We start from the raw sequence: 27,213 nt of genomic DNA, 5'->3' as shown, positions 1-27,213 counted from the left end.
ATACCAGTGGATTATCATGCACTAAATTAAAAAACTACACTACTTACGGCTGCTGTACCTGTCATTATCACCATCATGGAAAGCTAGGGAAGTGGTGTAATGTTCCAGATTTCACAAACGCCTTTTTCACATTCACCTCTAAAGTAGCTGAGTTGTAAGACCAGTTTGTTTTTGACAAGGTAAAGACACTATCCAGGAATATCAAGGTCTGGGGCCAGTTCCCTTTGAATTCAAGACCGGTGAACAGCAAAATCTTACAATTTGAAGAGTTTGGTAGAGAAGGTCTCTACCTTTGTGGGGTAATGGCGTTTTTATTGGCTTTTGGAGCAGCACAATTATATAAGGGAATATGAAAATGGAAGTCAGTGGCTTGCCATCCAGTTTCTGACATTCAATATTTAGAAAGAGACGGAAAATCCAGTCAGTGGACTGAGTTGAGAGCTGTTGCTATGGTGATGGAAAGACAGACAGTAAGGGTTATTGTGACTTACACAGACAGGTGAGTGGTTTTTCAGGTTCTTGTTACATGGATACAAAAGTACAGATAAGATAGTTGGCACATACGTGGTAAACCTGTTGGGGGAGGTAAAGAGCTCTCAGACTTGTTGCGAAAAATAGACAGAAAGCGGGTGTTTTGACAGGACATCTCAGAACACACTTTGAAAAAGACAACTGGTGGAGCATGCTAATAAGAAATATGAATGATCTCACTGAGACCATCAAGGAATACAGGGTGGCTTCACAATCCAGGAGAGCAAAATGGTCCCTTCATCAAACCCGGACGGAACATGTCCCTACTCCCGAGCCCTGTCACCACATGGAGCAAATGCTGAAGCCTTCAGACAAGCAGTGGTGCTCTCTGTTTGGCGAAGATTTGGGATGCAGGGGGATCACAACAGTTATTGTGCTATTGCTTACCCCTTGTCTTTCCCTTGGACAGGAGTGGTAGTTGCAAATGGGCATAAGGTCATGGCACTAATAGACACCGGCAGCAACATTTCCATTGTAGCTTGCTGTTATGTGTTACCGCAACAGTGGCTTAAAGGGACTAGTTTAACCTGTATTCACGGGGAGAAACGGTGGTATCATTCTGCCATCTGTATCATCAGTTTTGACAACTCTGTAAGGGTTTTACAGGTGGTGGTGTTTCAAAATCCACCCTTTCCCTTGATCCTGGGTAAAGACTGCTCGGAGTGTAAAAGTGGTATCACACAAACCACTCCTGTAAAGCCGTTGGGCCTGGCAATGCATGGAGATAATCGCCCCAAACTGTCCCCATGCCGTGTACACAGCCAGCAGCAAAGAGTCATGTGGCTTCCCAGTATGACCTAATGAAAGTCGTAGCAATAACACCGGGCCCTCCGACGCTCGGGCTGTCAATGTCGTGGATGGACGCTTCGCCCACTGAGGTCAGTCTTGACCCTCTTAATACACTGCAATTTCAATTTAGGCAAACACCGGCCTCCTTCAAAAGGTCAACGCACCTTACATCCCATGCCAGTCGTATTGGTCCCTACGCCTGACAGAAGTTGGAGATTCTGCAACAACTTCCATCACTTTAATCAATTCTCCCAATTTGATGTTTTTCCGATGCTGCAAGTGGACGACTTACTCCAGTGACTCGCAAAGGTGAAGTAATTGACCAATCTTTACATGACGAAGGGGTATTGGCAGGTTCCTTTAACAGAATCCACAAAGGTCAAGACAGCACTTAGCACCCCTATTGGACGCTAGCAATACCAGGTTCTTCAATTTGGATTTCACAGAGCACCTGCCAACTTCTAATGCCTGGTGGATAAAGTGCTATGGCACCACAATCCCTATAGTTCCGCCTACTTGGATGACGTGGTCATCTATTCCGAAACATGGGAGAAACACCTAGAGCAGGTTCAGGCTGTGCTCCAGACACTAGGTAACACTGGACTATGGACTATGAATCCTAAGAAATGTTTTTTTGGATTGCGCAAGGCCAAGTATTTAGGCTACCTGGTGGGTGGTGGTAAAGTCAAACCACAGTGTTCCAAAATACATGCCAAATTGAAGTGGCCCCATCCAAAACCAAACAGCAGGTCAAAGCCTTTCTTGGTTTGGCCAGGTACTACCACCGGTTTGTACCCCAGTTCTCAGAGACAGCAGCACCCTTGACAGATTTAACAAAGAAATGGGCTCCTAACAATATCCTATGGGATGGTAAAACAGACGCTGCATTTTGTGACCAAAAGCAGACCCTTATGTTGGCATCTGTTCTAATGGCTTCTAACTTTTCTCTGCTTTTTATCCTCCAGACAGATGCTTCGGACACAGGACTTGGTGTTGTGTTACGCCAAAGTGTCAAGGGTGTTGAACACCCTACCATGTTCCTGAGCTGGAAACTAGTGAATCGGGAAACCAGGTATGCGGCGGTGAAACAACAAGCCTTGGCAATCAAATGGGTGGTAACACAAATGATATACTGCCTTATGGGCTAGGAGTTTACCCTCGTCACTGATCATGCTGCTCTGCAGTGGATGGCAGTGCACAGAGAGTCTAACCTGCATGTCACTCAGTTTTCAGATCTCCAGCCTTATAAGTTTTCTGTCCTTTATTGTCAAGGTTCTCTCCAGGCCAACGCCAATCCTCTTTTTCAGGTTCATGACCACTGGGTTCAGGCCACCTGACCTAAAGGGTCTGGGCTTGTCTGTGTCACACACATGTGCATGGGGGACAGCTTACAAGTTCAAATAGTCAAACTGGGGATTGGCATTCTCACCTGATCCTCCATCCTCTTGTTCCTCTGTAGTTTAGCCAAAGACCCTGCCTCTCAATGAAATCACCACCGGTCCACCCACAGCTGACAGCACTTCCAGCAACCTCTGAGGATTACATTTCCAGTACCCAGAATCCATCTTATCGCCACATCAGTTCCTGTTCCAGCTGCCCTGACTCCACCTCTTCCTTTTTTCCACGATATTTAAGACCAGTATACAACCAGTAAGTCAGTTCATTTGTGAACTCCGCTTATGTTAATTGTATTTCTTTTACTTTTGCAGGTTTTTCAGTATACAGGGTAGCTATCCCCAAACTTTTTTTTGTCTGCTCCCTAATTTTTTTTATCACAAAGTATACTAAATTTTTTTTTTATTATGAGCAGAAATCTGAAGATACTTTATCATTTCTTTCTGAAGTCAGACATCTTTATCATGGAAATTACTTTGCTTTTCAAACTAACCCTAACATTTAGGTGGTTTTCTATGCAGGTAGTAAAACATACTCTTTACTGTGCATCTATAAATATTAGTGAGGATTCAGATGACAAGTTGACTTTCCTCAGCCATCATGATCACACTAACTCTCCTGAAGTCCACAATCAGTTCCTGTGTTTTGCAGATATTAAAGAAGTGAGTGTTGCTTCTGCATCAGCATGTTTGATCTTCCTGTAGACTGTCTCGTCATGGCTGGATATCAGATTCACTAAAATTATATCAAAGAGTAACCTGATGGCAGGGTTTGTGTCACACTTAGCAACACTATTATGTGGTAATAGGAAAAACAGAAATTGGACAAGTAAATTGCTTTGATGTGCTCAAGTGTTCAAAATGACTCTTACAGTGCATCCGGAAAGTATTCACAGCGCATCACTTTTTCCACATTTTGTTATTTTACAGCCTTATTCCAAAATGGATTAAATTCATTTTTTTCCTCAGAATTCTATACACAACACCCCATAATGACAACGTGAAAAAAGATTACTTGAGGTTTTTGCAAATTTATTAAAATAAAAAAACTGAGAAATCACATGTACATAAGTATTCACAGCCTTTGCTCAATACTTTGTCGATGCACCTTTGGCAGTAATTACAGCCTCAAGTCTTTTTGAATATGATGCCACAAGCTTGGCACACCTATCCTTGGCCAGTTTCACCCATTTCTCTTTGCGGCACATCTCAAGCTCCATCAGGTTGGATGGGAACCGTCAGTGCACAGCCATTTTAAGATTTCTCCAGAGATTTTCAATCGGATTCAAGTCTGGGCTCTGGCTGGGCCACTCAAGGACATTCACAGAGTTGTCCTGAAGCCACTCCTTTGATATCTATATCCAGTCTGAGGTCAAGAGCGCTCTGGAGCAGGTTTTCATCCAGGATGTCTGTGTACATTGCTGCAGTCATCCTTCCTTTATCCTGACTAGTCTCACAGTTCCTGCCGCTGAAAAACAACCCCACAGCATGATGCTGCCACCACCATGCTTCACTGTAGGGATGGTATTGGCCTGGTGATGAGCGGTGTCTGGTTTCCTCCAAATGTGACGCCTGGCATTCACACCAAAGAGTTCAATCTTTGTCTCATCAGACCAGAGAATTTTATTTCTCATGGTTTGAGAGTCCTTCAGGTGCCTTTTGGCAAACTCCAGGCGGGCTGCCATGTGCCTTTTACTAAGGAGTGGCTTCCTTCTGGCCACTCTACCATACAGGCCTGATTGGTGGATTGCTGCAGAGATGGTTATCCTTCTTGAAGGTTCTCCCCTTTCCAGAGAGGACCTCTGGAGCTCTGACAGAGTGACCATCGGGTTCTTTGTCACCTCCCTCACTAAGGCCATTCTCCCCCGATCACTCAGTTTAGATGGCCGGCCAGCTCTAGGAAAAATCCTGGTGGTTTCAAACTTCTTCCACTTGTGGATGATGGAGGCCACTGTGCTCATTGGGACCTTCAAAGCAGCAGAATTTTTTCTGTAACCATCCCCATATTTGTGCCTCAAGACAATCCTGTCTCGAAGGTATACAGACAAATCCTTTGACTTCATGCTTGGTTTGTGTTCTGACATGAACTGTCAACTGTGGGACCTTATATAGACAGGTGTGCCTTTCCAAATTATGTCCAATCAACTGAATTTACCACAGGTGGACTCCAATTAAGCTGCAGAAACATCTCAAGGATGATCAGGGGAAACAGGATGCACCTGAGTTCAATTTGGAGCTTCATGGCAAAGGTTGTGAATACTTATGTACCTGTGATTTCTCAATTTTTTTATTTTTAATAAATTTGCAAAAATCTCAAGTAAACTTTTTTCACGTCGTCATTTTGGGGTGTTTTGTGTAGAATTCTGAGGAAAAAATAATGAATTTAATCCATTTTTAAAGAAGACTGTAACATAACAAAATGTGGAAAAAGTGATGCGCTGTCAATACTTTTCGGATGCACTGTATGTCCATTCCATTCACAATCCTAACAGTTTGAGCTCTACCAGTTAGGAACACCTGGATGCAGTTAAAAAGGAGAGCTGTTTAGAACAAGACACTGATGTCTGCTACTAGCTTCAGGGGGATAATGGTGTTAAATATGGAATTAAACCCAATAAACAACATTCACATGTTTGTATTCTTTTTTGTTTTCTTGTAAACTGGAACTGGCCATAACAGTGAATATTACTGGAAATAAATTGGAAATTCTATCAGCGACAGCTTCACCCATGATCTGCTAACAATCATCTATTTGTCTCTTATAAATGGTTCATCAATTTATACAGTACATACTGTATATAAAACATAGTATGCCATTAAGACATTTATCAGTGTCTTAATTCATTATACTTCTCTTAGCATGGAGGAAACTGCCATATTTATTGCATTCCCAATTCCAACAAAGTTTTGACAGTATGCAAAATGCTAATATAACCAAAAAGGAGTGATTTTATAAATTCTATTCACCATGTGCCACGTTGAAAACACTACTGCAACAACACATTATTTGACATTTCAATTTAATAAAATGTTAACTGCTTTCTTTAATCATATATACTATTGTCAAATCTGAAGACTACACCACAAATTAGTTTTGACAGTTGAGTGTTTTACAATGTGTAATATCGCCATTTCGTTTAATAACATGCATTTGGGCACTGAAGACAATTTAATCAAGTTTAGCAAGTGGAATATTCTCATATTCATCCATATGAGATATATGCCTGCTGTTTCTGCTTTTCTGTTTCTTCTATTACAGACTGGTTTTTAAGACAGTAGCATCTGTAAGATCAGAGATCACCCACATTCAAAAGTGTATAACATCACCATTTCTTTTAATAAAACTTATCAAGCTTTTGGTCACTGAAGACACAATTTGGTTAAGTCTAGCAAGTATACTTTTTTTACACTCATCAAGGTCACTGGCAGCAACATTGTTTGGGGCCTTTATTGTCATATAATGTGCCACATATTCTCAGGGACAGGTCAGGACTTGACATTCTCTGTCGAGAATGTGGTTTAGCATTGCACTGCTGAAAAATGCAGAGATATCCCTAAAAAAAAAAAAGACTACGTTTGGATGGCAACACATGTTGCTCCAAAATATGTACACATCTTTCTGCAGGTACCCATTTCTGCAAGTTACCCATGCCAGGGGCTCACATATCATGACAGATGCTGGCTTTTAGACCTGACGCTGATGACAGCTTGATGGTCCTTTTCTTTGGGCCACAGAACATGAAACTGTTTTTCAGATGCTACTTGAAATGTATACCAACTGGACTACAAAACACAATTAATTCCACTGTGCTACTTTCCATCTTAAGTAAAACTGAGCCCAGAGATGTTTGTGGTGCTTCTGCACAGGTTTGATGTAGACCTTCTGTTTTGCATAGTAAAGCCTCAATTTGCACTTGTGGATGTAGCAGTAATTTGTGTTGACTGACAAAGGTTTGCTGAACTATCCCAGACCCAATGTCTTGATATCACTTATATACAGGTTTTTAACAAAGTAATGTCTGTGAGATGGAAGATCACCTGCATTCAAAAGTGACTTTTGGCCTTTACATTCACGCACCAAGATTTGACCAAATTCCTTGAATCTTAATTACATGGTGCACTGTAGATGATGAAATGCCAGAACCTCTACCAATTTGTCTTTTGGTATCATTGTTCTCAAAGTGCTGGATTATTTGCTAACACATCTGTTGGCAAATTGGCGAGGCTTGACCCAATCTTGCTCTTGAAGGACAAGACCTTTTTTTAGGGTCTTTATTAACACAATTGCCTCACCTGTTTCACATCAACTTGTTACATCATTATTTGTGATAATCTTCTCCTCTCTTAACTTTTTGAAACGTGTCACAAACATCAAGTTCAGAATAAACACACACACAAATATTTAAATATCTTGTCTTTATATTTTTCTGTTTGAATAAAAGTCAAAATAAATTTGGAAAATGCTCACTTTTGTTTTATTAGCATTTTCTATATTGTCCTAACATTTTTAGGCTTTGGTTTGTAATGTATGAGTCCTAAATTATTCAAGAGAAAAGGCTGTGTTTAAAATAAAATCCATACCTCTGTTATGTCCTTAAAAGACAGTGTTTCATTTTCTGTTTTTTCAGAAAAAAATGGTGGTCTGAAAGGGGGGAGACCTTTAGCTGTTTTTCCTGTCAGCGTGAAGACATCAAGGTTGTGGTCAGTGAATACGAATGCAACAACAGCAGCAGATAAAACCACCACTGCATTTCGAGCTGTATAAAAATAAAAAAAAAGTCATTATATGATTTTTAATATTTATTAATATGCTACTAAGATTGCCAAAATAGCTATGTAAATAGAATCTATAAAATTAAAAGCAAAAATTATTTTTGGTCTGATTGATTTTTTCTACTGAAAACTGTTTTTCTTAAACTTGTTTTATTAAATGCATATCATTCTTTAATCACAAATAAACACATTTATATGAAATATTCTTGTTTCCAATGACTCAGAAATCAGATGCCATTTAAAATTCTTAATATAATAAATAAAATATGTATGTATATATACATTGGTGGGAAAAGCCTATTAGATAACTTTTTAAATATCCTTTAGATTTTTTGCTTTATCCAAGAGAGCAAACCAGTAACCACATCTTCTATCCATCCATTATCCAACCCGCTATATCCTAACTACAGGGTCATCTTGTATTATTTAAATTATGCTATAGTTGTTCATTTAATTCATCAATGAAAACATAATTTGTCAATTAAGTAAACCAGTCTTTTCAATGGCTACTTGAACTTTTCAGTGATGCAACTAATTTTCTTGACTACTGCCTACTTTTTCCCCAGCAAACAAATTAAGAATATTTAACATAATGTAGTCATTCACAAATACTACAAAACTGAATGCCATCTGTTACATACAGCATAATTCAAAACAATGACCAGTCTATTCACCCTGCTATATTAAACAGGTACACCCAAATCAACACAGCACACCATCATGGTTTACATTCATTGAACTTTACATTATATTATAGTCAAAGTAACAGCTCCATGCTTGGGTATACTTTGTTGAAGCAGCAGTTCCCAACCTAGGCAAAATTAATATCAAAATAATTTAGTATTACCTCTCAAACATTGGTCTCTATGTATATTATTAAATGTTTAAAATAGGAAAAAACTCCTTAACTTTCAAACAAAACTCTCTATTATAATAAAAAAATCTTGGGAGCCGAGACTTTTTATCCTGCGATGAGACGTGATCTTTTGAAGAGAGACACATTCACGAACCCGCAAGATGAGACTTTGTGCCAAGAGATTTAACCATACACAGGGCCGGAAATAAAAGACAGAGTAAAGGACAAAGTAGAACGTTGTAAAGAATTAAAAAAATGTTGGCACAATGCACATGCAGAGCAGGTTAGAGATAATGGAGAAAAACAAAAATTCTAAAGTCTCAAAAAAATGATGGTAAAGATCGCATTAGCGCAAAGAAATGTAAATTATTACTCGGTGAAATAATGGAACAGCAAAAAAAGATTGAATATATTGTTCAGATTTAAACTTTAAGTCAGAGACTTGCAGATCGTCTAATTCGTGTTGCCATCAGGGAAAAGTAGTGTTTCTTCCCAATGAATAGGCGTACCTGCAAGAATTAAAAGATTGTTGTTTGGCAAAAGTGAAATCTCATAAGAGAAAATGTCAAGCCCCGTGAGGCAAAACTTTATGCAAAGAGATTTGGAAAAGTCTTGCTTATATCCAAAACATTTACAACCATGCACACGGTTCAATCATTTCTCATTTGTGTGAATGCTAATGTCAGACACAGTTCGTATAGAGAGAAAGAAACGATAATAACTCACAGGCAGTTATACATTGCGTTGTGACGATGTAATTCCAAACATGGAATCAAAATTCAATGCGATATTGACGAAAATTCAAGTCAAGTCAAGTTGGGGAGCATGCGCTGGTACAGTGCGTTGCTGCACCCACTACATGGCGAAACAACTCAGGATCCCGGTTTGCAACCCCCCAGGCAGACACGCGGTACAGTCCTGCCCACCGGAAATGACCCTCTATCTGCTGCAGCCAGTTGTTACATGGGCAACCCCTGGGCCTGGTCCAGCCACTCGGGTCCCACACAATGAGGTTCTTAAGAGCCGGATCACGCTCGGTGCCGTAACGGACACTCCCTCACAATGCAGGTAATGTGCCTCATTCGGGACTCCATGAGCAACCGCTCTTGCGACACAAAGTCAAACCAACAGTACCCAAGGATTTTCCGAAGAGACACAGTACCAAAGGAGTCCAGTCTTCATCTCAGGTCACTAAATAAAGTCCATGTCTCACAACCATATAGCAAGACAGGAAGCACCAGGACTCTAAAGACTTGGACCTTTGTCCTTTTGCATGGATATTGGGAGCGCCACACACCCTTTTCCAGTGACCTCATGACCCCCCATGCTCTCCCAATCCGTCTACTGACTTCACAGGAAGAGTCACCAGAGACATGAATGTCACTGCCAAGGTAAGTAAACCTCTCAACAAGGTCAAAACTCTCTCTGCATACAGACACACTGCTGATGGCTGTGCCCAAGAGGTCATTAAAGGCCTGCATCTTGGTTTTTATCCAGGACACTCGCAAGCCCAGACACCAGACTCAGAGCCTCCATTGACTCCGCGAAGATCACAGCATCATTAGCAAAGTCAAGATTTGTGAATCTTTCTTCACCAACAGATGCCCTACAGCCACTGGACCCCACGACCTTGCCCAACACACAGTCCATAGAAGCATTGAACAGAGTAGGAGCAAGAACACACCCCTGATGAACCACAGAATCAACTGGGAAAAACACAGAGGTCCTGCCTCCACTCTGCATAGCACTCAGAGTACCAGTGTACAGGTCAGCCATGATATCCAGCAACTTCGAGGGGATCCTGCGAACCCTCAGGATGTTCCACAGGGCAACTTGATCAACTGAGTCGAACGCTTTTCAAAAAACCGATATTCATGTTTGCGCTCCATGAGAACCCTCAGTGCCAGGATGTGGTCGATGGTAGACTTCTTAGGCGTAAAACCGGACTGTTCCAGTCGCTGGTAGGTGAGCAAGTGATCACGGATCCTATTGAGGATGACCCTAGCAAGGACCTTACCCGGCACCGAGATCAGTGTTATCCCCCTGTAGTTGCTGCAATGCAGGCGATCATCCTTCCCTTTCCAGATAGGGACGACAAGTCCCATTTTCCAGTAAGTTGGGATGATGCCAGTCTCCCAAATAGAAGCAAATATTGCTTGCAATGCCAGGAGGACAGCCTTTCCACCAGCCTGTAGAAGTTCACCCCGGATACCACAGATCCCTGCAGCCTTTTTCCCCCTCAGCTGATTCACCAACTGTGCAATCCCAGTGAGATTGGGTGGTTCACAGCAAATTGGAGAATCAGCCTCAAGAACTGTGGACCCAGAGATATCCAACATCTTAGCCGGAGGATCAGCTTTGAGCAACTGCCCAAAGTAGCCAGCCCAGCAGGTCACAATGGCAGTGTCATCCGTGACTAAAGACTAAACAAGATTCTGAAAAGCCTTCAAGGTCCTTAAAACTTGAAGAAAACTAAGCAAGCTTGCACGTTAGCACATAAAACTTTAAACATGTAAACATTTTTAAATTGCATTTAAATATTAATATAGTAAGGCTTATAAATATTCAAGATAATCAAGTTAAAAGCAAGATGCATTATTGGCTAGCTTCAGCTATGCAGGAGTTTAAGAGTTGATTATCAAAAGAGCTATCTGCATTCATCTCCATGGGCATAGCCCTATGCTGGCTGCACTCTGCTTTCTAATGACACAGAAGTCTGTGCTCACAGGCTGTTATATTGGCATGTATATATACCTTCTAGATAGTATTCTAGAGAAGTTCGTATGCCAATGCTTCATCATGAATCAATGTCTTAAATAATACAATATTTTAGTTAATCCTACCTAGCAACGTTTTCTTGCATATCACTGACCCTTAACGCTAGAATCCCTGAAGCCTATGAAAAAAGTTGTAATCCCGGGCCACCTTACATTCCTTCGCAACTCTCCAGTCTTTTGTTTTGCAAATTTGTCGTTCAGCACAACAAGCAAGCAGACTGCTATCCCATCCACCACCGCCACAGCTCAACTCGGACAAAAAGTTCTCCCAGGCAATGCGAGGCAAGAAATGTTGAACACATACCTAAAACGGAAACTTTTTTTGTTATAGTTCTAAAAACAATTTTTTTTTCCTGTCATCCTACATTTACCCAGATCGTTGTAGACACTGAATACATATGACATGCATTTTTTCAAAATAACAATATATGTCTTAACCCTATACAACTCAAGGCACCTCACACCCGGATAAACAGACTAAAGGTAGGAGAACATTTTGTCCGAGTTGAGCTGCGGCAGTGAGGGGATGGGATAGCAGTCTGCTTGCTGCTTATGCTGATTGACACATTTGCAAAAGAAAAGAAGCTAATGGGGAGGTGCGAAAGGATTTAAGGAGGCCCGGGATTACAACTTTTTCATGGGCTTCAGGGATTCTAGTGTCAAGGCAAAGCAAAATGTATTATATCAGCTGGCTTTGAGCAATATAAGAATTTAAGGGTTAATTAATAAATGCTTTCGCACTGCGCCTGCCTGCTATAGGTCACCTGCCTGCTTCCAGCTCCAGCAGCTTAGCCCTTATCAGTAAAGCTGCTTGTTGTGCTTACCAGCACAGCTGCATATGATTTTAGTCCTAAGGGATGTTGGTTCAACAAGCAATTATTGATTGAACAGTTCAGTTTTGCCTATGTGGGTCATCCTGGATCCAACTTAATGATTAATTAAAAGACCACCAATGCTTATTAACTCAAGATTAGTAATGTGAGAATGTACAACATGATCAGGTGATGGTCATCTCCTCTTGGAGAAAAAAAACACAGTTTTCGTGTCAGCTAGCTAAAAATATAACTGTTGTATGTTAAAACCAACCTGTTGCAAAGAACCAAATTATAGTACAACATGACTTGACCAAAAATGAAGTGTTTGGTTCAGTAGATTTCATATGACCTTTCATGAACTTCAAGCACAATAAAATAAGAATACAGATGAGTCCTAGTGTTACATCACCAACTCTGAAAAAAAAAAAAGAATAATGTTACCATAGATGTAGGTTCTTTAACATCCAAAATGAGCAAAACAACATTTTAAGTTACCTAGTTCATAAAATCAAACTTGTTTGTAAACGTTTTAGATTTAAAAACTTTATTTGATTTCTGTTATGATACTTACAGTGGTGTGAAAAACTATTTGCCCCCTTCCTGATTTCTTATTCTTTTGCATGTTTGTCACACAAAATGTTTCTGATCATCAAACACATTTAACCATTAGTCAAATATAACACAAGTAAACACAAAATGCAGTTTTTAAATGATGGTTTTATTATTTAGGGAGAAAAAAAATCCAAACCTACATGGCCCTGTGTGAAAAAGTAATTGCCCCCTTGTTAAAAAATAACCTAACTGTGGTATATCACACCTGAGTTCAATTTCCGTAGCCACCCCCAGGCCTGATTACTGCCACACCTGTTTCAATCAAGAAATCACTTAAATAGGAGCTGCCTGACATAGAGAAGTAGACCAAAAGCACCTCAAAAGCACCTCAAAAGCTAGACATCATGCCAAGATCCAAAGAAATTCAGGAACAAATGAGAACAGAAGTAATTGAGATCTATCAGTCTGGTAAAGGTTATAAAGCCATTTCTAAAGCTTTGGGACTCCAGCGAACCACAGTGAGAGCCTTTATCCACAAATGGCAAAAACATGGAACAGTGGTGAACCTTCACAGGAGTGGCCGGCCAAAATTACCCCAAGAGCGCAGAGACGACTCATCCGAGAGGTCACAAAAAACCCCAGGACAACGTCTAAAGAACTGCAGGCCTCACTTGCTTCAATTAAGGTCAGTGTTCACGACTCCACCATAAGAAAGAGACTGGGCAAAAACGGCCTGCATGGCAGATTTCCAAGACGCAAGCCACTGTTAAGCAAAAAGAACATTAGGGCTCGTCTCAATTTTGCTAAGAAACATCTCAATGATTGCCAAGACTTTTGGGAAAATACCGTGTGGACTGATGAGACCAAAGTTGAACTTTTTGGAAGGCAAATGTCCAGTTACATCTGGCGTAAAAGGAACACAGCATTTCAGAAAAAGAACATCATACCAACAGTAAAATATGGTGGTGGTAGTGTGATGGTCTGGGGTTGTTTTGCTGCTTCAGGACCTGGAAGGCTTGCTGTGATAGATGGAACCATGAATTCTACTATCTACCAAAAAATCCTGAAGGAGAATGTCCGGCCAACTGTTCGTCAACTCAAGCTGAAGCGATCTTGGGTGCTGCAACAGGACAATGACCCAAAACACACCAGCAAATCCACCTCTGAATGGCTGAAGAAAAACAAAATGAAGACTTTGGAGTGGCCTAGTCAAAGTCCTGACCTGAATCCAATTGAGATGCTATGGCATGACCTTAAAAAGGCGGTTCATGCTAGAAAACCCTCAAATAAAGCTGAATTACAACAATTCTGCAAAGATGAGTGGGCCAAAATTCCTCCAGAGCGCTGTAAAAGACTCATTGCAAGTTATCGCAAAGGCTTGATTGCAGTTATTGCTGCTAAGGGTGGCCCAACCAGTTATTAGGTTCAGGGGGCAATTACTTTTTCACACAGGGCCATGTAGGTTTGGATTTTTTTCTCCCTAAATAATAAAAACCATCATTTAAAAACTGCATTTTGTGTTTACTTGTGTTATATTTGACTAATGGTTAAATGTGTTTGATGATCAGAAACATTTTGTGTGACAAACATGCAAAAGAATAAGAAATCAGGAAGGGGGCAAATAGTTTTTCACACGACTGTATTTTCATTAAAGAAAGTGTCACAAGCTGTAATGCAGTGGACAATTGCAACAAAAAGGGTAATTATTCATTATTGGAAAACAGACATTGAAGTTTATTCTGTTGATAAGATTAAGGTTTTAGTACAGTAGTTATTGTGCATACATAATTAGTATTTTACTTTAGCTGGTAAGAATCAAAAACATCTTAAAATTACGATTGCCATTTTAATAAAGAAACATCTTTACTAAGTTAAAAATGAACACACTGTTTGGCAGAAACACACTTGTTCAGTCATATATTGTACTTTTTGACAGATTACACAAATATGTCAAAACAGCAAATCCATATTATGTTAAGAAGGAAAAAAGCAAACCACTGTTGTGAGATTCAGCCACTTTATAAGGAGACTTAATGTTTGCTTTACTTTGCCACTTGTATTTCTTGGCTACACCCTTCAGAGCCAGGGACTTGTATTAACCATGGCAATAACTGTTTACTAACATTGAATATTGATGCCCAGGAGTGAATTGCTGTCTTTATTATGTAGACAATAAGACAACAACATCTGAAAATAGTCAGACGATCGCTTATATCCTTTCACAATACACAAGCTTCCTTCATTATTTGGCAAAGATACTGCCTAATGTCACTGTATTGAAAGCATATGCGTGTTTCAGTAACAAAAACTGAACAAACATCGTAGGAAGCCTTACATCTTGGGTCACATGGCAGCTGGAGCTTATCCCTGCAAGCACAATGCCCAGACGAGGCACCAGTCAATTAATTGGATGGTGAACACACACAGTTTAATAGAGATATTTTAGCTTAGGGAGAATAGTAGCGCAGAGCTGTCATTCCTACCTCAAAGTTTCAGTTTCAGCATTGAGTTTGTCAGTTCTCCCTATGTATTTATGGAATCACTGTTATTTAGTAAGAGTCTCAAAAAAGTTCTCAACGTTTCTTTTAATACCATATCCTCAGCAAGAGCGACTCATTATGTATTAAGAAAACAATATTGGTCTTGTGATGCTTCTGTCTGCTCTATTGCACACTGCTGTTTTCATTTTCTGAGTATTTTTTTTTTTTTTAAGCGTGTCAATTATTTTTTGTAAGCATACTATATATTTCTTTTAATTTAACAGTTAAAAGATGGTCTCTACTTTAGCAACCCTAGAAAATCCATGGACCTGGAAAATGTTGTTTGGTAATATTTTTTATGTAATCACCAATGTAAATTAAACATGTAAACATGTAAATTAAAAAATGGGAAAAATATAGTTGAAACATTACAAGAAAGTTTTAATTTTAAGTTCCCTATAGTACTGAACCTTATTAATGGATCTTTCAACCCTATAGTAATTTCTCTTTAACAAGACATATTTTGGGTCACATTTTTCCTCTTCTTACGAAACAAAACATAAGAAGAAATTAAAACATACCTGGTTTCATGGATCCTCAGGAATGTGTAGTAAACTTGCAGCACAAACTGTTGAGGTATATTATGAATACCCAAGATATTCTTTGAAGAAAAAAAAATACAGTTACATATATTCTCATAAATGGAGAAAAAAAATCTTGCATAATATATAAAGAATGCCAGAACAGCACTGTCTGCTGAACCAATAGTACCATATTTCTTTGGGTGAAATAAATGTTAGAAGGTTAAATCAAAAAAGGAGTTAAAAAAATAAATAAACAAAAGCCATGTGTCATGTGTGTTCATAAAGGACAGATGGAGGGCTCTAGTGACTAATTCCACCGCCACACCAGGGCTTGGAGCTATGTGTTAATTTTTTTCTTTCTGCAGACCAGATGATTGACAGCTAGAACACCTCCGACATCACTTCCGGTGTTTGTCCACCAGGTCCCACCTCTTCCTGCCAGGAGGACTGAAAGCTGGAAGCTCCTCCATCATTGGCAGTTGTGTTTGAACTTGCATCTGCAGAGGCAACTTCAAAATATGTACAGACTCTGTGAGGGAAGTGGGCTCCATTGTGACCATTTTTCTTGTGCTATATATTTATTATGGAAGATAATCGATTTGTAGATTTTAACATCTGAATATGGGAAGTGGAAGTTCAGGAGCTGAATACATTTTCTGTGCTTTAATATTCTTTCTTTGGGCTTACTATGATTTTCTTATTAATATAAACATAAAGGTTAAACTTAAAAGCCATTATTAATTCAAAGGTGAAGTCTCTGATAACAAAAGCCTAGTAAGCCTTGTAAGAGATTAAATGAGAAGTTGTTACAAGGGATATGCCATTTCTAAGCAGTCTGCCTTTCTTTATATGGAGGAGAACCCCTGTACTTCTTCACTAGTGAATAAGGATTTGAGTTTTCTATAAGTGAAACCCAGATGCACATCTTTTCAAAGGTGCAAGTATTCCAAGCTATATGAATACAATCATAAGCTATTTGAATGTCTGTGTTTGCCAATCATGTAAAAATGGCTCTACTGACTTTCACAAAACTTTGTATCTGTGTTGCCCAGGCTGTCCCCGAGACCCATTGTATAGAATCCTCTGGGACAAAACTTGGAAACAATGAGGTATGACTTAAGAACTTTTAAGTTAGGAGGAATTCCCTAATGAGGACTGGTCGGTCTTAGGCCTTGGAACCCCTGCAGATGTTGATTTTTTTCTCCAGCTTATCTTAAGTTTTTTTTTTTTTTCTGTCCTCCTGGCCATCAGACCTTATCATTATACCCATCTTTATACACATTGAATATGATATTATATTTAATGGACTCTACTTTCTACTAATTATATTTCTATTATGTAAGCCCATATGGATTTTTTTTTAACTTGCTCATTTTTATTCATGTCATGTCATTTTCTAACCCACTTAATGCAGATCGGGGAGTCTGGAGCCTATCTCAGCTAGAATAGGGTGCAAGGCAGGAACAAACCCTACCTAATTGAGGACTTTGAGCTACATCCAGTGTATGAAAATGTACCATACAGATAAATGTTGTGGTTGTCATTGGTCCAATTTAAAACATACTCTATATATATCGTGGAGAAAGCCAAAAACCAGTGCTGCAGCAGAGGTGACAATTCCTATCTGCACTGGGGCTGATGCAGCATAAACAAGATTTTTGTGGTCAAAGTGCAGTCAGTGCAAGCAAAGACCTTCAGTACATACAGCATTTTTTAGTCAACTAAGCTAGATGCTAATTTTTTTTTGTCTCACTAGATATCAGTTTTTATCTAAGAGTATGACTTTTTGTCTTATTGTGGATTGTGTTTAATCATGCTAAATTTCCAAAAGACAGATTCCCCTTTTATTTGTAGCTAGTCTCACCCTAAACCTGTAATGCTGAATTTCAGTGCACAACATCTCAAAAAACATTTTCTTTATGCTAAGACAATGAGCAAAATGACAGCCCTCAAAATATTATACATTTACTGTTTAACACAGTACATCTTTTCAATGTTTTTAAATATTTCTAATTTCACATTTAGTGAAGAGAGTTAAATGGGTTTGAGAATGTTATAATATTTAATAGATGAAGATATTTAAGTTAAAATATTTTAATTAGTCACCTGTAAAAATGCACAAAACAATTCACATGTTGTAGTTAAACTGTTAAATTCTTGGTTTTGACTGTTTTGGCACTGTTCTGCTATTCATGACAAATGATATTATGTATTGCCACTTTTTCCAATGTAAAACGCAATTTCCGGGGACTATGAAATAAAAGATTGGTATGTCTATCACTTTATAAGAAAAATCTCTAAACATACTGCAGTGGTCCATGTAAATTTACTGTACACTGCTCATATATTCCATTTCAAAAAACCCTACATAAACTAAATTAAAACTGGCTAACAATGCACAATTCAAACAATGGCTTACGTGCAATTTTATTCTTATGCTTAATAATATGAAGAATCCTTTCTGATATGGTTTGGGTGAAAGCACAAAGTATTCAAGGCAAATGAACTGTGAAATTATGTAGATAACATATTATACAAACAGATCAAAATGGAATAATGGATTTAGGCTAAGCATTTATTTAATAATGGAATTTCTTTAAAAATATGCCTATAAACTGAGGAGTTAGTTTCTGTATCTCATTATACTGCTGAATCACCACAAGCCATTCTATAGGCACACCATCTTAGAAAATTTAAATTAATGATAGTTCAAAAATTAAATCTTCAACACCCAGTTCCTACTACATGGTTGAAAAAATCATGGCATTGGCTCAGAATCCCTCAGTGCATTATGAGTTTTCCATTAACCAAACTGTCATTCTTTGGAATACAGAACTATAAATGATGTTACACTATCCTGTAATGCAGAAAATGCTACAATTGTCATGCTTTAAAATTTGATTACACTAAACATAGCATTTCGCTACATAGATTGAATGTCTTCAAAATTGGATGCACATTATAACATTTGACACGTATTGCATTTGTGCTCATTGCCACACAACATCTTCAACATTAATGTACACATTTTACAGAAATTAATATTTATTACAATTATAAACTGCCTTTGGATAGTATCTGTGATTAGATGGTTTTAAAATGAGTGTTATACTCAACCCCACTACACAGTAATGAAAATTAATTTGACTTTTACTTGATTTACATACCATTACCAATTGTTTTCAGTACATGCAAAAGTCTGATGCACTATCTGCAAAAGTCTGATGCACTATCCATTCATTCCAGTCTGTAGTCTGATATGGAGTCCCTCAGAGCTCCATGCTGGTACCCCTATTTTTTTCTCTCTGCAATTTGCATGAGGAGTTGCAATTCAGAAATTTAATTTCAATTTTAATGATACTCATTTGGATGAATAAAAATCATAAGGGCTTAAAATCTGGAAAAAAATTTAAGTTTTTAAATGGGAGTCAATTCGTAAATATAAATCTACACAAAGTGCAAGTTATATATTTTACATTAATATACTACATTTTCAGTTTGTCTGAAGACTTACTTTCTTGAAAGATGAAATACTGCTAAACAGGTGACTTTTTAATGCAAAATATATAACAGCTATCTAATTTAAATGTGTCAGGCTGAGGTGAATCCTATAATGCTCTGAAATCAAAAAACAATTTTTTTTTCTTGTGGTTCTACAGTTATCTTAAAAGGTTTCGGCAAGGATCATACTTAGAAGTAGAGTCTATTCGTATGACTTGCTTAATTTGCTACACTGAGCTCCAAAATAAGTTTTGAAATGATATTATAATTCTTTTTATGATATATAATTATACACTATTAACATCTCCACTCTTGAGTGTATAATGTAATCACAATTTGCAGATATTCATAAAATTTCTAAGATAAATAAAGCTACTCTTGAAGATCTAAATCAAGAGTAATCATCTCTTTAAAAGCAAAGATGCCCTATTGATCTTGGTAATTTAAAATTCTCTTAGAAAATAAATACAGTAATTTTGGAATTACCACATTTATATTAGAGCTGGTGGTAAGGATTTTTGAACATTCTTTTAAACAAATCTGCCAATCTTTATAATAGGCCTTTACTAAACAGCTCCCGTTCTCGTTATGCTACTATGAAACAGGTCAGCACTATAATTTTAGTTATTTTTTTTAAATTCCTTGTAGCGTCCTAAAAGTGGACATGTTAACAATGATGACAGATCTTTGTCTACAATTCTGAGGGCCCTGGTGCTGGATAGCCGGTTGCCTGAGGGAATTTAGAATATTTATTGACCCAAATATATGATTTTCACATCTGTATTGACAGCTGGTCTCACATTTCTATACTGGGATTTTTCCAATTAATAAATAATATTTATGTACATTTTAAATATTACAGAAAAATCTTGCCCCACATGACAGTATGTATCACCCAAAAAGGAAGACATTAAGGCAAAAAGGCAGTAAAAATTAAGATAAAATAATGAATAGCCCTGTGAAACTGCATGTGATTATCCTTATTACAAAAAAGAGCTATTAGTTTTGGGTGTGGGTGCTTTTAACAGCATGCGTTGTTCTTTTAAAAATACCTGTAAATGTTATTGACAAAGGTCTGTCCATTTCTTTACCATGTCATACATATTCTGAAATCAAATTATACTGAACTATTTGAATATAGTTCTCAATTTGTTTTGTTAACTTTCAATGCCATTAAAACGTAAGATTGAGTAAATTCATATTTTGGCACATTTTGAACACAGTTTAGGACCTTAGGTGCTTGGTAGAAAAGGGCTTTTGTCAGCTACAGAGGCATTTCCTAAATGCGACTGACAAATAATCTTTTGTCTTCTATGCTTCCCTGGAGCTCAAATATACGACTTAAAGCAGTATGGTTTGCATTGTTGCTGGTGATAGAAAATCCATAAAACAAAAAATGATTCGGGCTTAAATTGAAATAATGAAACAAAATATATTTAAGAGGCTATGTAAAAAGAAAATAACAACAAGATACTGTATGTTTAAATGGCATGTAAAAGTCAGAAATGAGTTGCCAGTACTGCAATTTATTTTGAACGTAAATTCCAGCAGTTTCCTGGAAACAATAATGTACTTTCATACATGAACATGTAACTAGAACCTGAATGAAACAGTAATATTATAATAATGTTTATGCAGCATGCTGACCGTACATTCATATTAGTAAATAAAACATGCTGCATTAAAGTGAATCTCTGTAATAAACACTTGAGCAGGGCCTCAAAACTATGAAAACAAAAGCAATAACAGTAATATTATTATTATAAAAAAAAAAACCTTGGGACGAGACGTGATCTTTTGAAGAGAGAGACACTTTCACGTCACGCGAGATGGGCAAGTCACTTCATACTTACAACCTTTGGAAGCAAGTCCTGTGATGCACATGCAGAGCAGGTTAGAGATAATGGAAGTAGGAAATTTTGAAAGTCTCAAAAAAAATGAGTGTAAAGATCACATTAGAGCAAACAAATGGAAAATATTACTCGGTGAAATAATGGAACAGCGAAAAGAGATCGAATAGTGTTTGAGGATGTCTGGGGGAAAAGAGAGACAAAGCAGTGACTTTAAAATGTTTGAAGCACCGCATGAAATACAGATCACACGGCACGGCAGTGAGCCAGCAGCTGATTGAGCAAAAAGGAGGTTAAAAAAAAAATGTTTCTCATTGTATCACCATTTAACCCCCTAGTATATTATATTATTATAAAAAGTGTCTGCTTTTGCTTTAGAAGAATAATTCCACTGAAACAGTTATTCTATATTACATTGGATCACTGTCTGTATATGGTTTTCAGTACAGTTTAGGTGTTTTGGAGGTATTGTCAAATGGAAATTAAATAACTTTTTAGATTAAGTTTTTACAACATATTGGAAAGCATCAAACAAAAATTAATAGATGGTCCACCATTCAGCTTTCTGTAACTCTACCTCAGTAGCTCATAGAGTTGCTCCTCATACATGTCATTTAAATCAACATCAACAGACTTCATGACTAGCAGCAAAGAGCTCTTCATCAGTCTAATTCTGATGGCCTAGTTTATTGGGAAATCTGAGAAAGACAGAATCAATTTTATCAATGTATTTTCTCAAACTGGAAGGTCCTATATAATTATAATATCCAGAACACAAGTAGTGACTGCACTTGTTACTGTTTATGTCTACTTGAGGCATATTCCCTTTAACTTGGAACCCAGAGCTACAACATCAGATCACAGCTACACCAACCATGACTTTTCTTTGTATTACTATCTTCAACAGATCTATATTATAACACATCTAACATGTCACCCTGCATTTATTAAAGTTTGTACCTTAACTTGTCCAAATCCAATTGTTATAGCAGCTGCACATATGAAACCCTTCAGTACAGGAAATGAAATAAAGTCTAGTAGAAATCCTATAAAACATAAACATATATATGTATAAAAACATATTTGATACATGAATACTATTTGTGTATATTTATATTTGCAGATTACAGAAAACAGGACATTTTCCTTTTGATAAACTGAGACATTAAATATGTTATATGAACTACAACATATTACAAAATTACTCAGTCTCTAAAATTTTTCAAATGCTGCAGCATTAAAAATGGTTTATAAACATCTTGCTACAACAAATATTTTTTGTAAAAACACATGTTCAAGAGAAAAAAAGATACAATGATCTATTTTTCCAGAGATTTCAAAGTAAAATACAGACTCTAAAAAACTTTGTTTTTTATTTTATTACTGGCCCAAAGGGTACTTTCTGCAAATAGAATCCAACAAAAACGAGACGCTGTACAGAAGAACAAAACAACTAGAAAACAATTACTCCTAGAATTACTGTATTATTTCTAGTGCACCTTCCTTTAATATATCTTATGCCAATGTATTTTCTCTGCCAATTATCTATAGTACTATCTGGGGTTTACTGGGTCATCTATTTTTCTAGCTGAAAACATCATTCATGTGTGCCCCCATCAAGGTAACTGGTACAGTAAATAGTTTGTATAAGGCTAATTTACTTTGCCTGAAGGCGCTAGCTCCCTTCTTGGAATAAGTTCTTTTGTACTTGGGGCATGTAACCCAAAACTACAGTATATAGATATGATATTAAAAGGCGATACCCCTCCCTTAGTGATACGGCGGTAATAAATCACATCGGAGAAATAACTTAGCTTTCTTTAATGACAGTTTACATGGCATAACAGACGAGGAAGCAATGACAAGACCATCACCAAAGTGGGGGCCCGATGTATAGAGTCTGCCATTTTCATCACTACATTGGAAGGATTTTCTGGTTCAGATTAGGGTATCTACCATCCGTCCATTGGCTTCAAAGGTGTGCTAGGCAATGTTCCACGTCTTTTATACTCTTTCTCCATGTGCAGGCCCCCACTTAGGTGAATAATACAATTCCAAACAAGGCAAAGAGAGGATACAATTTCATGCCGAGTCTGACACACAGAAATAGTTCATGTTGCCCATTTCGCAGTTGTCCTTAAACTTGTCTCATCTTAAAATGCTTTGCCTAGCAGTTCTAAATGCTGGGGCCCTGTACTAAATCTGGCTCAGCTATGTATGTGAGTAAAAATAAAAGCAGATTTAAAATATTTGCACAGAGCACAACTCAGCTCTTGTCCACGTACTTTTGAGCAACATGTTGATCATAACGTGCTGACTCTTCTTGTAAAATCACCAGAAAATGCTTCCATAGACATTTTGAAGTTTGGATTATTTAATACTTGATCTATCTTTAACAAAGCTCTGCTGAATGGTGATTTTATTATAGACACTAAGATGGACTGCTTATGTCTTACGGAAACTTGGCAGCAACCGGCTGATGATTTTCATCTAAATCAAGCGCTCCCCTTCGGGGTTTGTCTGCATCCCTAAATCCTGTTCTTCGGGAAGGCGGTCTCTCAATAATTCACATCAAAGATTTAAAATTAATACAGATACTCCTTCCAGCATATCCTTTCCTTGAACTGTTAGCTGGCAAACTCTGTGGACCTTCACCTACTATAATTACTATCTTATTGTTGTTTTATTCCAGAACATTTTACTGTTTTAAGTACTTTGTATGCAATGTTTCCAAATGTCATCTTATGGGTGATTTTAACATACACTTAAGACACCTCAACTGATGCACTCACAAATGATTTTAATGAAATCCTTGACTGTTTTAATTTAACTCAATATGTGAACTTATCAACTCATAATAAAGGTCATATTTTAGACTTAGTTTGCTGCTCTAGCATCATACCTCAATCTTATTCCTACTGAATTACCCATCTCGGATCAAAAAATGATTACAATTGATGTTAGCTTTCCTTTCAGTAACAAAGGGTCAGCATATGATTCCAATTTGTAATGTCAAGCATTTAAACCCAGAGAGCCTTATCAATTTCTTGCAATTACATTTGACACCATATCTCATCAGGTACTTTTGAAACAACTAGCTAGTTTTGGACTCTGTGGCCTTGTCCTCCAATGGTGTTCTTTCTAACTCACTGATAGGAGAAAATTTGCTCAAGTAAAGGGCTTTAAATATGAGAGTGTAGTCGTTACTCAAGGAGTTCTGGAGGGTTTTGTTTTGGGACCTCTTCTTTTTTGTCATTTAAATTGTCCCAATAGGTAATATCTCTTGACACCATGGTATTAAATTTCATTGTTATGCTGATGACACCACAGCTTCATCTATCCACTAAATACACTTGTGCTTTCCCTCCAAATATTCTTATGGCATGTCTACAAGATAAAGTCATGGAGGACTCACAATTTTTTCCAATTAAAAAGCAATAAAGCTGAGGTGCTCCTGAATGGTTCTAAATCTAAACTCGCTAAGGTAAACCATTCTTCCATTTTATTTAACAACATTAACACAAACACCTCTTCTCAGGTTAAGAATCCGGGAGTCATTCTAGACAGTACCCTCTCTTTTTCTTCCCATATAAACAACTCAGACTGTCTTTTTACATCTCCAAAACATTTCTAGACTTCAGTACTGTGTTGCATAAGAACAGGATGAAGTATTGGTTAATGCCCTAGTCACCTCACGTATAGATTACTGTAATGCTATTCTATCTGGCATCCCACAAAAACTTATCTATCACTTACAACTTATTCAAAATTCTGCTACTAGGAAAATAACCAGTTCTAAATCCACTGAACCCACCTATTCGCTCCTAGCATCACTGGCTCCCTGTTTACTACCGAATACAATACAGAATACTGCTCTTAACATTTAAAGCTCTCCACAACATTGCTCCTCCCTAACTTACTGATCTCCTACAGACTTGCATTCCCTCTCGCTCCCTATGATCCTCATCTGTAGCTGCATCAAATTCTGATCTATGGGAGCTCAAGCATTCTCTCATAGTGCTCTTCAACTCTGGAATTCTTTTCTCTCTCACATCCGTCAACTAGATTCAATAACACGTTTTAAAACTGCCCTCAAAAATTCTCTCTTCAAACTGGCATACCACTTATGAATTTACCAATGTTGACCTGTTAATTGTTGACCTGTTATCTTTGATGTTTGCTAATACCTCTGTACCTTATTGCTATTTGATTTTATTGTCCTCTTTGTTTTTATATTTTATTACAGTTGTTTAATTTCATTGTAAGGTGACCTTGAGTGTTAAGAAAGGCATCTTTTAAATAAAATGTATTATTTTTTTTATTATTAATTCAAAAGAAATCAATACTATGTGTATTTAAGAAAACAAATACTGTATAACAACAACAACATATGTACTGTAAGGTTGGCTTTTTACCTTCCTGCTCTCCCTAATTCTCCTTCTTTACTTTTCTCTGTCTAAGTTATCTAGTCATATAACACCACTTCACTCCTGTTTGATTGTTCTCTTGACCCCATCACTTCAAGTACTTTTCTACATAAAAAATGAAGTAGAGAAAATAGATGTATAGGTGGAAAGCACATCACTACTATATGTATCTAGGATCATTTGTGTGTAATTTGGCTTGGTATTATAATAATATATTAATTAATTAAAAATACTGGAGTATTTTACAGAGTACAGTATGTTAATATTCACCATCCATAATCAATATCTCTGCTATGCACTCTGTCAGTTCAGATTTAAGAAGGGAAGGCAGAGTCAGATTAATTACTGAAAACAGAACAGATTGAAATTATGATTCAAATATTTTTCTATTGGGCGGCATGAGTTGGGAGGAAGGGTGACTGAGCTGTTGGGAGGAGTGGAGGATTGGATTATTGTTTATTGAAAATTGAGAATTGTATTGATTTATTATAGTATAGTGGAGGTGGAGGTGCTTGTGCACATTTATTATTATAATAAAGTCATTATTTGGACTTTTATCTGGTGTCTGGCATCTGGTATGAGGGTTCAAGTGGATGAGAGCACCCCCTATCTGTCATACTGCACTTAACCAGAAGTGTCGCCATCTCGGAGGAGTCACTTTAACACTCACATCTGTAATGACGTTTTTTTGCCCTTTTTCAACATGTTTATAACTTGCATTTATTTTCAATTATACAGGTTTGCCTGTGGGTGCCCCAAACCTTGATGCTTGTTTTGTGTTTTCATTACAGTAATGATTTTTCCTAAACTCAATATACTGACCATAATTAAAGAATACTGTTAAAATAATTGCATAAAAGAAGAAAACTGAAATATTTTATAAGAGGAACCTAAAATACAGTAGCAGTGTTACAGAAAGTTGATTATGTTCATCTGGACATAGTTTTTTTTCCCCCAATACGTTTGATCAATCATCAACTTCCTCAGTCTCAGTTGACTGCAGGTTTCTCCCACCTTATAAACAGTACCTTGGCCTAATGACTGAACTAGCACCATTGAATAACCATGGGCCGTGTGATCAATGGCCATGAGTACCATTCACAGAGAGTTAGGGAATGGCTGTAATCACCGCATTGTAAGATGGTGAAAGATGTACTCTTAGGCCTCCTCCTCGGTTCAGAGATGGTCATTCCTTTTTCATGTAAATGGCCTCTTTGACTCCTTGCTCAAACCAGCATTCCTCTCTGTCCAGGTTGTGCACATCTTCATTACCGAAAGAGTAACCACTGTCCTGTAGATACAAATAGACTGTGGAGTCCTGGCCTGACAAGGTAGCTATTCTGTGTTGTGCCATCTGCTTCGCCAGTGGTTGTTTGGTTTCCCTGATGTATTATTCACGGGAATGCTCTTGGCACTTAATTGCGTAAATTATATTACTCTGTCTGTGCCGGGGCACCCGATCCTTGGGGTGAACCAATATTTGTCGTATTGTGTTTTGGGGTTTGAAAGCCACCAAGACCTGGGGCCTCATGTATAAACGGTGCATACGCACAAAAATGTTGCGTACAAACGTTTCCACATTCAAATCGCGATGTATAAAACATAAGCTTGGCGTAAAGCCACACACATTTCCATGGTAGCTCATACCCTGGCGTATGCAAGTTCTGTGCTTGGTTTTGTAGACTGGCGGCACCCAGCGTCAAAGCAGTGCTACTTTTCCAGTGTGGTTTCCCTTTCCTTTTTAGACCCATATCCCTGACGTGGCTTTATAAATACACTAAAATTAACCGCATATTGCCTCACAGTTAGGACACCCGGGTTCGCTTCCCGGGTCCTACTTGCGTGGAGTTTGCTGGTTCTCCCCGTGTCTGCGTGGGTTTCCTC

At 37.8% G+C, this 27,213-nt stretch overlaps 1 protein-coding gene across 2 annotated transcripts in view; it reads right to left on the bottom strand.

Annotated features, from left to right (window-relative positions):
• Window positions 1–27,213, bottom strand: part of slc26a11 (solute carrier family 26 member 11) — a 110,065-nt gene that overhangs the window by 63,564 nt on the left and 19,288 nt on the right. For both annotated transcript variants that reach the window (XM_039739206.1, XM_039739207.1), the window contains exons 4-7: window positions 21,863–21,948; window positions 15,549–15,628; window positions 12,207–12,349; window positions 7,296–7,471 (exon numbers count right to left, since the gene is read on the bottom strand). In XM_039739206.1, the coding sequence (XP_039595140.1) occupies window positions 7,296–7,471; window positions 12,207–12,349; window positions 15,549–15,628; window positions 21,863–21,948 (485 nt within the window). The remainder of the gene's footprint in view (window positions 1–7,295; window positions 7,472–12,206; window positions 12,350–15,548; window positions 15,629–21,862; window positions 21,949–27,213) is intronic.

The sequence above is a fragment of the Polypterus senegalus genome, chromosome 17, assembly GCF_016835505.1.
Source record: "Polypterus senegalus isolate Bchr_013 chromosome 17, ASM1683550v1, whole genome shotgun sequence".
Classification (NCBI taxonomy): domain Eukaryota; kingdom Metazoa; phylum Chordata; class Cladistia; order Polypteriformes; family Polypteridae; genus Polypterus; species Polypterus senegalus.
The sequence above is the reverse complement of the archived record's forward strand: the minus strand, read 5'-3'. Positions and strand labels throughout refer to the sequence as shown.